At 44.3% G+C, this 16,300-nt stretch overlaps 1 protein-coding gene across 3 annotated transcripts in view; it reads left to right on the top strand.

Moving 5' to 3' along the window:
* RIMS3 (regulating synaptic membrane exocytosis 3) overlaps positions 1–16,300 on the top strand; it is a 249,965-nt gene that overhangs the window by 6,911 nt on the left and 226,754 nt on the right. For all 3 annotated transcript variants that reach the window (XR_010229178.1, XM_063954211.1, XM_063954212.1), the window contains exon 2: positions 12,389–12,621. Coding sequence is in view for 2 of the 3 variants with exons in the window: in XM_063954211.1 (XP_063810281.1) it covers positions 12,405–12,621 (217 nt within the window). In the remaining variant the exon portion in view is untranslated. The remainder of the gene's footprint in view (positions 1–12,388; positions 12,622–16,300) is intronic.

Genomic DNA, 16,300 nt, shown 5'->3' with positions numbered 1-16,300 from the left:
GGCCGCCCTGAAAGTGGCCATGACACAACTGCGTTCCCTACCCCCCAATGCCACGTCACCCCCCCTGCACGCCCTTCATCTGTCAATCACCATGCGATCGCATCCTTTCCGGGATGCGATCGCATGGTGAAGGTTCACAACTGCGCAGACCCTTTGAGTGCGACCGCTGCGTCAAGTCAAAACGCAGTGCTAAAACCCACAGGATCCACCTGCAAAACAGACACTCTGTGAGTAAGTTGTCGCTTATAGGGCCTAATATATTCGCCCTGTGCAAGTGTGCGCTGTGCGAAAATTCCCCTTAGTCAGCGGACAGCTGCAAATCTGTTTGCATCATGCTTACCATTGAATGTTTTCCCATTCTGTGCAGTGTGTCCAGTCTGTGCGTAGCTCAATACTTACTCCTCCACTGCGAAGAGATCAGGCTGATGGGGTCCGGAGCTAATGTCACACACCCTCCCAGAAAACACTTGGGAACGCCTGCGTTTTTCCTGACACTCCCAGAAAATGGTCAGTTACCATCCACGGTCTCTTCCTGTCAGCTTTCGAATGGCTGTGCGGTCGAAATTTTCGCACCAGCTTCTCGCTGTTTGGCGATGCGTATTGCAATGCATGCGCATTCAATCGATAATTGGCAAAAACGCACAGCAGCGATCAGGTCTGAATCGGGCCCTTAAGCTGTACGTCTGGTTGGATGTACATGAACTCTTTGTAGAGCTCCACAGTCTATATTGTTCGACATCTTTGTTAATAGGATCTGACCTGTAAACGTCTAATTATAATATATATTTTTTTCGATCTTAAAAAAAGTCATTACTACATTTATTTCCATGGTAATAATTGTTATATTCATGCAAGTGTCTTGTATGTGTAAGGGTGTTTACTAATGATATATTATAATCAGTCTGGTTTAAAAGTTTAAAGTGCCTTTTATCTGGTTAATGTTTTATACATAATTAGTGACTAACAAAGACATAAGGCAAGACTTTCGCATCACATTAACAAAAGCATTTAGTGGTGCAATGGACAATGGACACGTTCCCCTAACTACAGTATATACTTGATGAGCAGTTAAAGCATTCATTACATCTTTTTCCCAGAAACCTATTATCCAGCAAGTTCCTTAAATGAGAAGGAAAAAATAAATAATTGCTGCTGTTTGGTGTTAATCTTGTCGAAATGACATATCAAAAACTTTGCATTAAATTTATGTTTTTAACAAAGCTGCTCTGGATAGAAGAGGCAGATTTGAAAAATATTTTTTTTTCTTATTCAAGTCTACAGTGAGCATCATACAAGTCTACAGTGAGCATCATACAAGTCTACAGTTGTTTTGCACAAAAAGTTTTTGCAGGCGTTCTGCTGCACAGGCGTTCGCACTTCTGCAAAGCGAAAATACACTCCCCGGTGGGCGGCGACAATGCGTTTGCATGACTGCTTAAAACTGCTAGCGAGCGATCAACTCGGAATGACCCCCATGGGCCACTAAAGTAAAAGTATAAGTATTGAGTGATGGGGCCTATTTATCATTGATAGCAGTGGAGCTCTATGAACTATCTGACTTAAGAGGATGTCAGTAAAGTGATAGCTAACATTGGTTTCCATTTTAATCACTTTTTCTGTGTGTCATTATCTGGGGTGAGTTAGTGATCACTATTCTATGATGTTTAAAAATGTTTCCTTTTGCGTTATGAATGACATTGGTTCCAAGCTCATTGGAAACTTGAGAGAATTTGTCAAACTTTATTAATTGGCACAAACTGTGTATTTTGTAAATGCCTAAGGTTCACCGATTTATTTACTGCAATAATTATATACCTACATTTAAATTACACTAAGCCAGCAGCGTAAAATGCAGATGTCTTGAATTTTATAGAAATATATACATCTGTATATATAACATAAATACATCTGTCAGTGATTGATCCCACGTTATTTAGTGCATTTCTATACAAAGACTTGAGGCAAGATGTAGTGAAGTGCAATTTGTTTTTGCAGGACAAACCCACACCTTCTCGTACATTAGAAGGTGCGTGTTTATCCCAAAACTCGCCCAAAGTAATGGATCACCTTACATCCGGCTGGTACAGGCTAATGCGTTGTTGTTTTATCCACTGATAGCCTACATGGACCCAAGAGGACCGATCTACAGTGAATATTAGGCGAGTTTTTTTTTTCCAGGTAACCTATGGATTTCTACTGGATAAGGGTACGTGAATGGCTACGTGGAATGTAGGTAAGTATATGTAAGTGTGAGTGTGTATGTATGTTTAATTAAAGTTATACTTTCACGGTGTGTGTCTTGTCTTTATTGTAATATTTATATTACAGGTGGAACTACAGGTACCAGCAGGTCCATTGATACCCCACATGCTGGTACTTGTGGTTCCAAAAGTACCAGCATGTGGGGGAGTCTTGCTGGGATCTGTAGTTCCACAGATAAAAGACAATATTATTTCTTAATTTAACATAATGGCTACCAGCCAGGCACCCACAGCCCATGGGTGCTGGGGACAGCCTCAGGCTTCAGCCAGGGGTGCTGGGGACAGCCTCAGGCTTCAGCCAGGGGTGCTGGGGAGAACCTCAGGCTTCATCCAGGGGTGCTGGGGACAGCTTTAGGTCTACATCTTTTTTCTCTGTATTTTAGCCAGGGCCGGTTCTAGCCCTTGTGGCTTCAGAAAAGGGGCATGGTCAGGTATGCCCCCTGTATGGTCGTGCCCCCTGTAGAGATGTGCCCCCGTTTGTGCCCCCTAGTTTGTGCCGCTTAAAAAAAAAATTAATACTCACCATCCCCGCTCCTGATTCCCGACCACTGTTCCATCTCCGGCTGCCGGCGCCGCTCCTCTGATCTATGGGAGAGACGTCATGATGTCTCTCCCATAGCACCGCATAGACATTAGAGGTCAATTATGACCCCTAGCGTCTATGTGCCGATACCACAATGCCGTGCGGTGCTCAATGACGTAATCGTGCACCGAACAGCAGTGGCAGCACAGCACCGGGGGGCACCACCAGTAGCGAATCTTGCCACAGCGGTAGCGCCCTCCGGAAGGTGGCGCCCCGGGCAAAAATTATGTGTGCCCGTAGCGAGATCCGCTACTGATTTTTAGCAACGAGGTCCGGGGGGGGGACTATACTTCTTTTGTATTTTTACTTTTTAACTTTTTGTATCTGTTTAGACACTTTTACAGACAGAAGCATGCATGGATCTCACTGATCTATGCATGTTTCTGTCAAACTTGCCAACCAGAGGTTGTTGTTTTTTGAGAGAGATTTTGGTAATGTTTTAGGTCTGAGTTGTAAACATGCACCTTATTACACTGACCGAATTGTATGTTTGCAATGGCAAAACATCTGGATGCATGTTTTGACATTGCGTGTTTTGGCATTGCAGGAAACATGCAAGTTTGTACGGTCCGGCAACCTATTACTAAACTCGCACATTTATACAAACTCGTACAGTACTACGTTCCCCCCATTGGGGTGAGAGTTATCAAAGCTTGGAGAGAGATAAAGTACCAACCAATCAGCTGCTAACTGACATTTTTACATGTTGTGTTCACATATTGACAATTGCAGCTGTTTGGTTCTTTATCTCACTCCACTTTATCTGTTGCCAAGCTTAATTATAAAAATCAAAGAACTTTCAAAGCAAGTCCATGAAAAGTACTAATCAGAATATAAGAATACTTTTGAAGACGCTAGTGGTCAGAGAAGGATTTTATACCATTCATCAAAGGTGCTAGTGAGTATGACTGACTGTAGACCAAATCATAGATAAGCCTATTTAACAATGACAGCATCGGTACAAATTGTGTTTTCTATTTTTAGTGTAACCTATTTGTAATATACTACTGGAAGCCATCACATGTGTAAAAGGGACCTTGACTGGCTGGTGAAGCAGTAAGAGTGCTTTAACACCTTTTAGCCAGTGACACCAAAGTTGAATATTACTTAGCTGTCCCTGCCAAAATTGTTTAGTAAATTGGCCTGATTAAAGACTTCTTGTGACTGCTAGAAGCAGTGATATAATCTTTTTTTCACCTAATACTGATAAATAGGCCTCAATGGGGTCATTTATGTCCAACCAGAGTATTTCTTCTCACACCCCTCCTGTTTTCTTCCTTTAGCGCAGTGCAAACAGCATTGTGGCAGGCTGTTAAGTCTGAGAATGCCCGTTCTCACGACTAAACACCCGTTCTATGGTGCTAGTGTCAGGACTGGGGTCTTTTGTGTTCCCGGCTGTGACAATGGTGAACGAGTCGTGGAAGCTTAATGTAGGAAGTTGAGAGGTTTGAGGTAATTCTTGCGCATGTGCAGAAACAGGAGACTGGTTAGTACCAGAGTGTTGACAAATACACGGAGTCTAACTCACCGTTAGTGTTCACTATGACCTCCCACATTGGAGTTTAGACTTTGCTGCGTCCGGCATACAGGTCGCGGCCCTATGTCTGGGTCCCAGTACTGCACCAGAATATCTTATATGAAGGAACAGGAAATAGTAGGAGTAGAACTGATTGTAAACAGGACTGGTGCTAAATGTACAGATATCAAACTGGAATTGAAGATATAGATATCAGGCCGGAACCAGTAATGTAAATATCGGGCTGAAACTGATGGTGCTTTTTATATATGGCTGGACCGATGGTGCGTCTTGTATCAGAATGGAACTGATGGTGCTTCTTATATCAGGCTGGAACCAATGGTGCTTGTTATATCGGGCTGGAAGTGATGGTTGTTCTTTTATCGGGTTGGAAATGATGATGCTTCTAATATCGGACAGGAACTGATGAGACTATCAGGCTTGAACTGATGATGAGACTATCGGACTGGAACCGATGATGAGACTTTCGGACTGGAACTGAGGATGAGCCTATCGGACTGGAACCAAAGATGTAACTATCAGACTAGAGCCGATAATGTAACGATCAGATGGGAACCATTAATGTAACTATCTGACTGGAACCGATGATGTGACTTCAAGCTCTACTGGTATCAACAGAAATACTTGAGTCAGGCTGGAACTGACAATACTCTGCTCTAAACTGGAATCAGCAGGTGTTACTTAGTCAGGCTGGAACTGACAAATGCTTTCAGGCTGAGCTGGAATCAGCAGATATTCTTAGTCAGACTGGAACTGATGAGAAACACAGACCGCGGACAAACTATAGGAAGCAGAAGTCAAAAGTCTGAAGCCCAGAACACTGCTCTGTAGGTGACGTTGTTCAATGCACTTGCTGTCTGTCTGTGCAACTCTTACATCCCCCCTGGAGAGTGATGAATGGAGGATCTGGTCAGATGACCACTGCTAGACCAGGATCTCGTAAAGCAGAGAACAGCAGCGGATTGGTGTGCAGAATCAGGTGACTGCTGCAGAGTCAGTGGTTGGGAAATCAAAGGTCAGCTGATTGCAAGTGTCATGGTGGCGGCTATGTCTGAGTTATGGAGGGAACTCTGGCGTGGAGGATGTAGGCCCGAATGCTGGGGATGCGGAGAGTAAGCAGAGCACTGTGGAGAGCTGGAACTGGAATTAACATGCCATGCCGGATTTGCTGTGCAGGGACAGCATCACTGTTGAATTCAGAAATTTGCAGATTACTCACAGGTGGCTAATCAGAAGATTCAGCAGCCAGCAACACAGATTGCAGCTTGTAAGCTAAGCAGACCTGTCAAACTCAGGTAAGATACTCCTGGGATGCAGGACTGACGACAGACATAAGTTACAAAACAAGAGGAATTAAGTCAGGATCGTGACAGCGAGAACCATCATTTTCCTATATATCAGTGCTATTCATATCATGCTTAATTGAATTGAGCACGATATTCTAGAACATAGACCAACAAATGAATGTCCTGGAGGTTCCCAGTGAATACCCAGACTTTAATCTTATTGAGAATATGTAGCCTATTTTCATAAGGAAAACCTATGCTTGAGGGGCTTTCCATGGGAGTGTGGTGGAGAAGGTAAATGTACAGGTATGGTGACCAATCCCGGGATCGGTATTTGCGGGATTCTGGGATTTTGGCCAAAAATTGGCCGGGATTCAATCCCAGGATTGGTGCTTCCAATCCTGGGGTATTTACGGATTAGGACGCCCCTTTGTATTTTTAATGCCGGGCAGCATTGAGCGTCCTCGGGAGGCTTAGACTCTGCCCGGCTCCCCCTGCTCACCTGCCCCCAGCTGTGCGCAGTGCGCAGCATGAGGTGAAGTCAGAGGTCGCGCTACGCAGCCAGCCGCCCGCCGCCTGGACCTCAGCGTCTGTCCCGGCCCGCACCGCACCTTCTATCCTCGCAGCAGGTGGACCCACCCTCCCATTTGGATGAGGGTAAATTATGATGAGGGTAGATTATGTGGGCAGGGCGGAGAGAACACTGAAAAGGAACCATCCCGGGAATCCCGGGATTGAGCATGTTTCAATCCCGATTCCCGGATTGAAAAAAATGGCATGGGATTGGCCACCCTAGGTACAGGAGACCAGGGTTATAAAAAGTAGTACAATTGGGGCGAGAAGCTTATTATAAGAAGTGTCCAATTTCTTTGGCAAATAGTAAAGGGATTCAGAGAGCCAGGGGCGGATTTAGTGGTCAGGCCACCCCTAAGCAAAACTTTCCCTCACAGTTACATGTTCGTGGGCTTCGATGCCCCTGAGACTCCCCCTGATATGAACCCAATCTTCCGGGTTCCTGGACTGCATATGTGCCAGAGACTCCCCCTGATGCACCATGAGGAATAGTCTTTGTTCTGTATCTAAATAGCTGCGGCTCAATTATGGCACTGGAAAGCTGTGTTATAGGGGGTCTGCTGTGCAGCCCGCAGCCAGTGGCACATGCCTTGTGTGCATAGTGGGAAATCCAGCACTGTAGAGATCATCTCAACCTCATTTAGGGGCTGATTCTGAGGTTGAACTGGTGAAGGCTGTGTCTTTTGCCAAAGTCGCTTCTGCAACTTTCTGCTCTTCCCCTGTGTACCTCCTTGCATATGAATGAGCAAGGACTGAAACGCGAGTTTGTATTCACATAATTGATACCTGTACCAGCTGTCAATCACTGACAGTCTGATGTAGTTTGGGGGTGGCGGCAGCCTCTGTGTCTCCAAATAGAGGCGTGTCACTGCTGTTGCGGAGGAGGGACGAGGCCAGGATCTCTGTCTGAGGATGGAGATTTCCTGACATCTTTGTAGTTTCTGCAGCAGCGGGCTTGCGCGACCACATGGGTCACGCAGCCTGCCGATTGTGTCGCAGATGATTTGATACTACATCTTAGGACGCAGCTCAGATTAGTAATGCATGCAGGAGACGTGACACCTCCTGTTGCATTACCATATTAGTGCCAACGCTGCTGCTTCTGTGTGAGCAGATGCAACCTGTGGTGTTGGGAACCGATCCCTATGCAGCTCTTTCAAAAATCAGGGGATTGACAGCCCAATTTAACTCGAAAGTGAAAAAATAAAAAAAAGCAAATGGAGGGAGCACAATGGTAAAGGTGAAGTCAAAATTTTTATAACAGCGTGTTCGTATAATGTTTAAAAGAATACATTTAAGATGTGCAAAAAACTTCAAGCCACTGTGAAAACTGACAAGTCTCAATGATTGGAGCTACAGTATATGGCATCTCAGCTTCCTTACTTGTGAGAGCTTACATTCTAAAGGGGAGGAGTAGACAGACAGGGGTGACACAGACGGGGTACATAGAGAGCGTGGAACAGAAGGTTAGGATGTGATTTGGCTGGGTTTGGTGAAGAAGTGGGTCTTGAGAGCCGTTTGAAGTTTTGTAGAGAGGTGGAGAGTCTGAGGGGGAGAGGTAGAGAATTCCAGAGAAATGGAGCAGCACGTGAAAAATCTCAGAGGTAGGAGTGGGAGGAGGTAATCAGTAGGCAGGAGAGTCGGCGTGCATTAGCAGAGCAAAGAGGACGGGTGGGAGTGTAAAGGGAGATAAAGTCAGAGATGTAGATGGGAGAGGAGTGGGTGAGGGCTTTGTAAGTGAGTGTGAGAAGCTTGAAATGGATTCTGAAAGGGAAGGGGAGCCAGTGAAGGTCTTGTAAGAGAGGAGAGGTGGACATAGTGCGTTTGGTGAGGAAGATGAGCCAGGCAGCAGCATTGAGGATAGATTGGAGTGGAGAGAGGTATTTGTCAGGAATGCCAGTCAGGAGGAGATCACAGTAATCCAGTCTGGAGATGACCAGTGAGTGGATAAGAGTTTTAGTAACATCCTGGGTCAGAAAGGGTCTGATCCTGGAAATATTTTTTAGATGAGAACGGCAGGTTTGTGAGAGGTGCTGAATGTGTGGTTTGAAGGAGAGAGAGGAGTCAAGGATTACTCCAAGACATCGCACTTGGGGGCTAGAGGAGATAGTGCCATCAATAGATAATGAGATTGTAGGAGGTGAGGTTATGCGGGAGGGAGGGAAGATGATCAGCTTGGTCTTAGACATGTTAAGTTTAAAAAAGTGTTGGGATATCCAAACAGAGATAGCAGAGAGACAGTTGGAGATGCGAGTGAGGATAGCAGGGGAGAGGTCTGGAGAGGAAAGATAGATTTGAGTGTCATCAGCATAGAGATGATGGCCCTCATTCCGAGTTGTTCGCTCGCAAGCTGCTTTTAGCAGCATTGCACACGCTAAGCCGCCGCCTACTGGGAGTGAATCTTAGCTTAGCAGAATTGCGAACGAAAGATTCTCAAAATTGCGAATAGAAATTTCTTAGCAGTTTCTGAGTAGCTCGACACTTACTCTGCCACTGCGATCAGTTCAGTCAGTTTCGTTCCTGGTTTGACGTCACAAACACACCCAGCGTTCGTCCAGACACTCCCCCGTTTCTCCAGCCACTCCCGCGTTTTTCCCAGAAACGGCAGCGTTTTTTCACACACACCCATAAAACGGTCAGTTTCCGCCCAGAAACACCCACTTCCTGTCAATCACACTCCGATCACCAGAACGAAGAAAAAACCTCGTAATGCCGTGAGTAAAATACCAAACTTCTTAGCAAATTTACTTGACGCAGCCGCAGTGCGAACATTGTGCATGCGCAGTTAGCGGAAAATCGCACTGATGCGAAGAAAAATAACGAGCGAACAACTCGGAATGAGGGCCGATATTGGATACCAAAACAACTAATGAACTTACAGTTAGTGGAAGTGAGGGGGAGGTGGAGTCATGAATAACCAGAGTCCTCCAAACGTACTTCAATGTTTGGTATTTAGAAATCCCTGTTTGGTATATAAAATTGTATGATTTATAAATACCAAACATTGAAGTACGTTTGGAGGAGTCTGGTTATTTCATACTGGAGACGGATACAAAGAGGACATTGATATAAAGTTTTGGTATTTGTTTTATTTTTAGATCCGTGTTATATACAGTAAATGCTGTGAACACTTACAACTGGATGTGTCAAGAATCATATTATGCTGTTTTTAATATATGTAGGCTTGTATGTTGAGATGCCAGTGGGAAAGTCCCGCTATTTGGACACTGTCCCGCTATCTCTCCCGCTGGCCGCAGTGTCCCGAAGGCGGGAAGGTGGGGGTTTCAGGTTGATAGAGCCAGTGATCACCGCTGTTCTGCTTTGAAAGCAGCTGGTGATCACTGAATAGATCATCTATCAGTGCAGGGAGGGTCAGCCAAGTGCCATCCACACGAGGCCATGCCCATTCTTCAGGAGGCCACTTCCCCTTTTTGGCCGTGGCTGCGCCAGAGGCATGGCAGGTCCTAAATCAGCACCGTCAAAAGTTGGGAGGTATGCATATAGCTCAAATCATTGAGACTTGGCAGTTTACATAGTGGCTTGAGGTTTTTTGTACATCTTAAATGTATTCTTTTAAACATTATATGAAGACGCTTTTATTACATTTTGACATTACCTTTACCTGTGCACTCCCTCCACTTGCTTTTTGTCTATGTAAGTAGCAAAGATAGCAACTCCAACCACTTCTGAATGAGAGCCATATAGTACAGAATTTGCTTCATAGAAAAGACAAAAGAGAGACAAGTCTCCAAAATCATTTAATATTCAAAAGTATGCACCTGTGGTATAGGAAAGTACACAAACAGGAACATATTTTATAGGAGGCTTATCTGTAGTTACTAATGTATCACCAGAATCCCAGAATCTCTGTTCCATTTTTCTCTCTTATCCACAGCTTGAAACACTTAAGAGCCCTAAACACTGGTCCATACCAGTGAAAGATATGAACGATCTCGTTCATTATTGAACAAGAAACCATTCATATCTTTCAGTGTGTAGGCACCAGCAATGAACGATGTGCGGCCCCCATGCTCGTTCATCATTGGTGCTGGCTCGTTATTAGCATGCATTGCTATGGAGCCGGGTGACGGGAGGAGTGAAGAAACTTCACTCCCCCCCGTCACCTCCCCCCGCTGCCGGGTCACCCGTCTGCAATATCGGCGGTCGGGCAGCTCGGCGGCGGGTCGCCGAGTCTGTAGGGCCCTGAACTATAAGCCACTGCCACTAAATATACTGTAATTGTAAATACAGCAAGTAAAACACTTACAAGTGTAATAACTTTGTACCACTATATTGCCCTTGTATATAGTATACAGCACACAATATCCATGTTGAGAAAAACCATCATGTTACTGATATAAACCAATACATCTTACCCCTTATTATCAAATATATGTGTATGAAATTTTGCCAAGGGTATTTCTGCATTAAAACTGCAAGTCTGTTTGCCATCTAATACATCAGCTCCAGATGTTAACAGAATGATTGGTTCTGCGTGAGCAATTGTAGTGCCATAACTTCAATGGTAATGGGAGGATTTTGCTGCAGTCACAGTTCCATACTAGTCTAGGAAGATTGCTGATACTGTGTACTGGGAATAAGTCTACAATTGTAGCCTGGAGCAAGAACAACACACACATATCTTCTTATGGTGGTTTGGCTTTAGTAGGGAAATGTAAAATTGGTAAGCATGTAATTCAGTGCGTTGCGGCTAAGTTTCTTAATCTATCACCCCTCTGTTTTGCACACACACATTTCTTGGTATGATGTCTCACTGACATTTATATAATGATGGAATTCCATAGGCTTCACAGTCTCTAACAACTATAGGTAGAATAAGCATAAACATAAAAGAGGGATCTGGATGCCTAGTTTTGGAGGAGCCCCTATACCAGATTTTACAGTCATTCTGATATCCTAGTGGGTTTTGTTTGTTTGTTTTGCATTGAATGACAATGTTTTCTATTACATGCATCCTAAACAAAATGATTATGAGCTTGAGTTTGTTCTCTGCTTTTAATGCACATTGGGGGTAATTCCAAGTTGATCGCAGCAGGATTTTTGATAGCAATTGGGCAAAACCATGTGCACTGCAGGAGAGGCAGATATAACGTGCAGAAAGAGTTAGATTTGGGTGGGTTATTTTATTTCTGTGCAGGGTAAATACTGGCTGCTTTATTTTTACACTGCAAATTAGATTGCAGATTGAACACACCCCACCCAAATCTAACTCTCTCTGCACATGTTATATCTGCCTCCCCTGCAGTGCATATGGTTTTGCCCAATTGCTAATCGATCAACTTGGAATTACCCCCATTGTTGTTGAGTGGCATTTCTGTCCTGCTTTAGTAATAATTGTGGACACCAGACTGTTCTTTTTGCTTTGAACTTCAGCCCTGCAGAAAAGCTTTAAAATAATAATAAATCAGCAATTTGGCTGACTAGTTTAGCAGTTTTTATTTAACATATCTTGAAATCAGATGATCACTGATCTGAGCACTTGAGCAGGTAACAAATACTGAGTTATGTCAAACTTCCGCCAGCATCAGAAGGATATAAATAATGCATGAAATCATACAGATAACACTGACAGTACGAGCTATATTATTTATCTCTCTGTATTTTTTATTTCTCAAAACATCTTTCTAGCAAATCTCAATTTGAATTTCTATTGCTAGGCCATTGGCACTTATGTTGTGAGAGATACATAAATGTTTTGCTGAAGATTTTAGACATAAAAAGTAATTCAGAATGCAAACATTAGGTAATGTTATTAGTATGTTTTTATCATAATATCAGCTAACGGTATCCAATTACATGTTTTTTCGCGGACCCTATTTATTTTCGCACAAAAAACTGGTGTTTTTCTCATGAACTAATTGGATAGGGGTGACAGAAAAAATGCAAAAAATACCCGTTTTTTGCCGCCACTGCACTTTTGCGGGTAATTAGATACCCCCTTTGAACTGTAAAAAAATATGTAAACAAAAACTATACTACTGTATATATAATGTAAAGTGTCATGTCACAAAAACTTTTGATGTTGTTACTGTAATGACACACCCTCTATAGATTTTAAGGCATAAATTGTTTGTGCCTAGTAGATTATATTCTGATATATTATCACTTCCTCTCTCCGTTTGCCTAGATTTTCCCTCCCCAAAATGTTCAACGGGGAGGCTAGTTCCTCAGCCAAGAATGTGATCCGCAGTTCCAGCATTAGCGGAGAGATGTACAACCTAGAGAAGGGTAGCTCAGGAACTCCGGATGCAGCTGGTGTTACTACAACCAAGAAGAGGCGGTCCAGTCTAGGTGCCAAGATGGTGGCTATTGTGGGGCTGTCACAGTGGAGTAAGAGCACTCTACAATTGAACCAACCTGGTGAGTTTTCATACTGTTCTTCAAATAAGTTATTAAGTGTGTTAGTGTGAGTTGCATTCGCTTATGTATTAGTGGGGGGTGGAACTTAGGTTGGAGTTGTTGTGTCCTGAAAGGCATCCAACATTTCTATACTAAGAATCAGTGGTGGGGGGCACAGTGCTACACCAATGGTGTTCATCTGAATCTATGTAGTGTGATATATGTTGTGATTCGTCTAGGGTTGTCCTGCTTTACTTTGTATTCATATATTTAAGTGGCTCTGCAGCAGCGCTACTGGCTGCACGGTGCCGTTCCAGGAAATCTGTGCGCCAAATTACATTTTGTCAGCGGGATGTAATGGAGTCCAAGGTCGCTGGAGGTGTGGGATGCCGGCCTATCTCAGACGTTTTTTTAAAGGGGCAATCACTTACAAGACATGGTTTTGCCTCTTTAAAAAAACAACCAAGAACGGACAGCATCCCGCACCTTCAGCGATCTCGGACTCCCTTACACCCCACCGCAAATTGGAGAGTGTCAAAATCCTAATTTACCAAATTAATGTACTCCCGCACACTTGTAAAAGGGCTCTTTTGGCTAAAATCAAATCTTATAAGTATGCAGCCAGCTCCTGCATAAGATCCTCCTTACTTGTACTCTATAATGTATTACAGTACTGCTATTTTCTGAATCATTGCCTGATAATTCTTATGCTAATGAGCAGAACAGAGTTTAATAAAGTCATAATAAATTCACTTTTATAGGATCCAGCACTGGCACATTTATAATGGGTGAGGTGTGTGAGTACAGGGAGGTCCACACCGCACACGCAGTACCCATTTTTAAAAAACGTACCCCTCCGGAGTCCCACACCGATGGCAGCAGCGCTGCAGATATCGCTGGGAAAAATGCTATTTTCCCAGAGATCTGTGCATCTGCACATTAGGGTCAGACTCTTTACAGCATTGTGCGGCTGGCATCACCCGACAGAGAGGAGGGGGCCTGGACAGAGTAGGCAGCACAAGGTCCTCCAGCTCTCTTAAATTGCCCCTGGGATTCAGGTTATGTAATCGTTTTACCACTTATTTTTTACTAACAGAATTAGAATTATGTAATAAATCAAAATAACAACATAAAGAATTACTATAAAAATGCTTTATTTCTTAAGAAAGAATGGCAAAAATGACTGTTACAGAAAAAAAGTGTATTTTCATTTTATAAAAAAATTTCTTTCCGAATAAAATATAGTATAAGACTGATAGTTGTCATAGCAAAGATATTAAAAAAATATCCCTGAATGAAATGGATTGATAAACAACTATGGAGTATGTGCTGCCTACCACATACCTCTGCTTATTTTTAAACTGTGCCCACTGCCAAACAGCCAGAACACTACACCCCTCACAAATCTTTGCCGCACTCACTGTATATCCCGCGCACCAGGTGTCACCACCATTAGTGACGCTTCTGTAACCACTTACCAGAGTTTAGAGAGTGGATGCTTCTGCCGGCCATCCATGATAGCTCTTTCTGCTCTGGCCGTAGTTAGTGGAGGTTCTCTTAAGATTGACACTCCTCTCCTGCCAATTAGGTGGCGTCTTAGCCACAGTGTGGGTGGTGCGGTGCAATCTTAACATTTTACAAGCTGCACTGCGCAGTGTAGGGAGGCGGTGTCTGCCCGTCACTTTAAACAGAGGCCTAGTTCCTGCGCTAGGAGAATGTATAATGTAACCTCCAACTAGGCTGCCATCACAAATTGTGGGACTGGGACTAACAAAATAGGCAGGGACCCCCCGCCACACACTCACACACATACACACACACACGCACACACACACACACACACACACACACACACACACACACACACAGCCCCATTGACACACACACACACACACACACACACACACACACACACACACACACACTGCCCCATACTCACACCCCACAGTGGAACAGTTACAAGTAACAGACGCTAGAAGTAAAATGCACAACTTGCAGCAGTAGCGAAAATGATTGATAAATCAATACAATTAAACACAATGAAAATAAAAAGGAAAACAAATAAATAAAAAAAAAACAATAACAATTTAAGTTTGCCTCAAATTGATTGCAGGACAGTTAGAACACTAAAAACACTAAATAGAAAAAGTGAGGTAAAAAAAACGACAGCAGGAAAAGAAGACTAAACAACTGAGAGAAAGTGGGGAAAAAGCAAGAGAAAGAGTAAAATAGGAGAGGAAAAGGAAATAATCCAGGAGATTGCAGAAAGGGGGAGATAAAAGAAGCGGAAAAAAAGATTATGTAAAGCAATATATAAAACAAAAAGTATAATACCCAGATGCTTAAAAGCTGTTGTAAAGCCCAATGAGCCAAGTTCCTATCGTCCGTGGCAGGAGTGCCCAGCAGCAGGACCACGTGCACCATCCTGACTCATATGGTGTACACACCATATGAGTCAGGATGGGAGCAAGTCGATCAGACCCCAGAAGACACCATCCTGGGTCCAGAGGATGACTTTTTGGGGATAGAGGCTCTCAGTGGAGACAGAGGCAAGGAGCACCACCACAGCCAACAAATATCTGAAGCATGGATACCCCAGGGGTGTGACCAGCGGAGAGGCACAGGACCAGCATAGGGGCACTGGATCAGCAGCTGCAGGTAGTGCCCAAGATGCCTGCAGGCAAGTACTTCATGGCTGGCAGCAATGGGACAACTCCAGCAAAAAAAAGGGAATTACCAGGGTGTATAAAAGTCGTGGAGGCAGTCTTGGACACCGAGAGGGCAGACAAGGGTTCCGCAGCACCGGAGATGTAGTGAGGCAACAGCCCGGATAGATAAGGTGTCGGGCAGCCAACAGGGGACCCATATAGGAGTTAGTAAAGGTGAGTAGCAGGCAGGAGAGTCCATCCAGCAGACCGAGGCACTACCGCGTTGAGCAGAGGGACACACTTGAGAGCCCAGTCCATCAAAGCCCTCTGATAATCCCAATGAGCTGCTAGTGGAATTCACGAGACCATGGTCCGACAGCCTGTGAAAATAGAAGGGTGCACCGTACAGCTGACTGAAGAAGGCTCCAATCCCTAAGAGTAATGGGCCCTACAGTCACGGTGATCCGCCGCCGAGCTGCCAGACCGCCGATACGGCAGATGGGCGACCCGGCGGCGGGGAAGGGGGGCAGTGACCGGGTGAGTGAAGTTTCTTCACTCCCCCCCGTCACCCGGTTCCATAGAAGTGGAGGCAAATATGGACGAGATCGTCCATATTGGCCTGAATGCACAGCCGACGGAGCACCAGCGATGAACGAGCGCGGGGCCGTGCATCGTTCATCGCTGGTGACTCCACACTCAAAGATATGAACGTTGGGGGTAATTCTGAGTTGATCGCAGCAGGAATTTTGTTAGCAGTTGGGCAAAACCATGTGCACTGCAGGGGAGGCAGATATAACATGTGCAGAGAGAGTTAGATTTGGGTGGGTTATTTTGTTTCTGTGCAGGGTAAATACTGGCTGCTTTATTTTTACATTGCAATTTAGATTGCAGATTGAACACACCACACCCAAATCTAACTCTCTCTGCACATGTTATATCTTCCTCCCCTGCAGTGCACATGGTTTTGCCCAACTGCTAACAAATATCCTGCTGCGATCAACTCAGAATTACCCCCGTTATCTCGTTCAATAATGAACGAGATCGTTCATATC

Source organism: Pseudophryne corroboree, chromosome 2 (assembly GCF_028390025.1).
Source record: "Pseudophryne corroboree isolate aPseCor3 chromosome 2, aPseCor3.hap2, whole genome shotgun sequence".
Taxonomy (NCBI): Eukaryota; Metazoa; Chordata; class Amphibia; order Anura; family Myobatrachidae; genus Pseudophryne; species Pseudophryne corroboree.
Note: the sequence above shows the minus strand (reverse complement) of the source record. Positions and strands in the feature narration are given on the sequence as shown.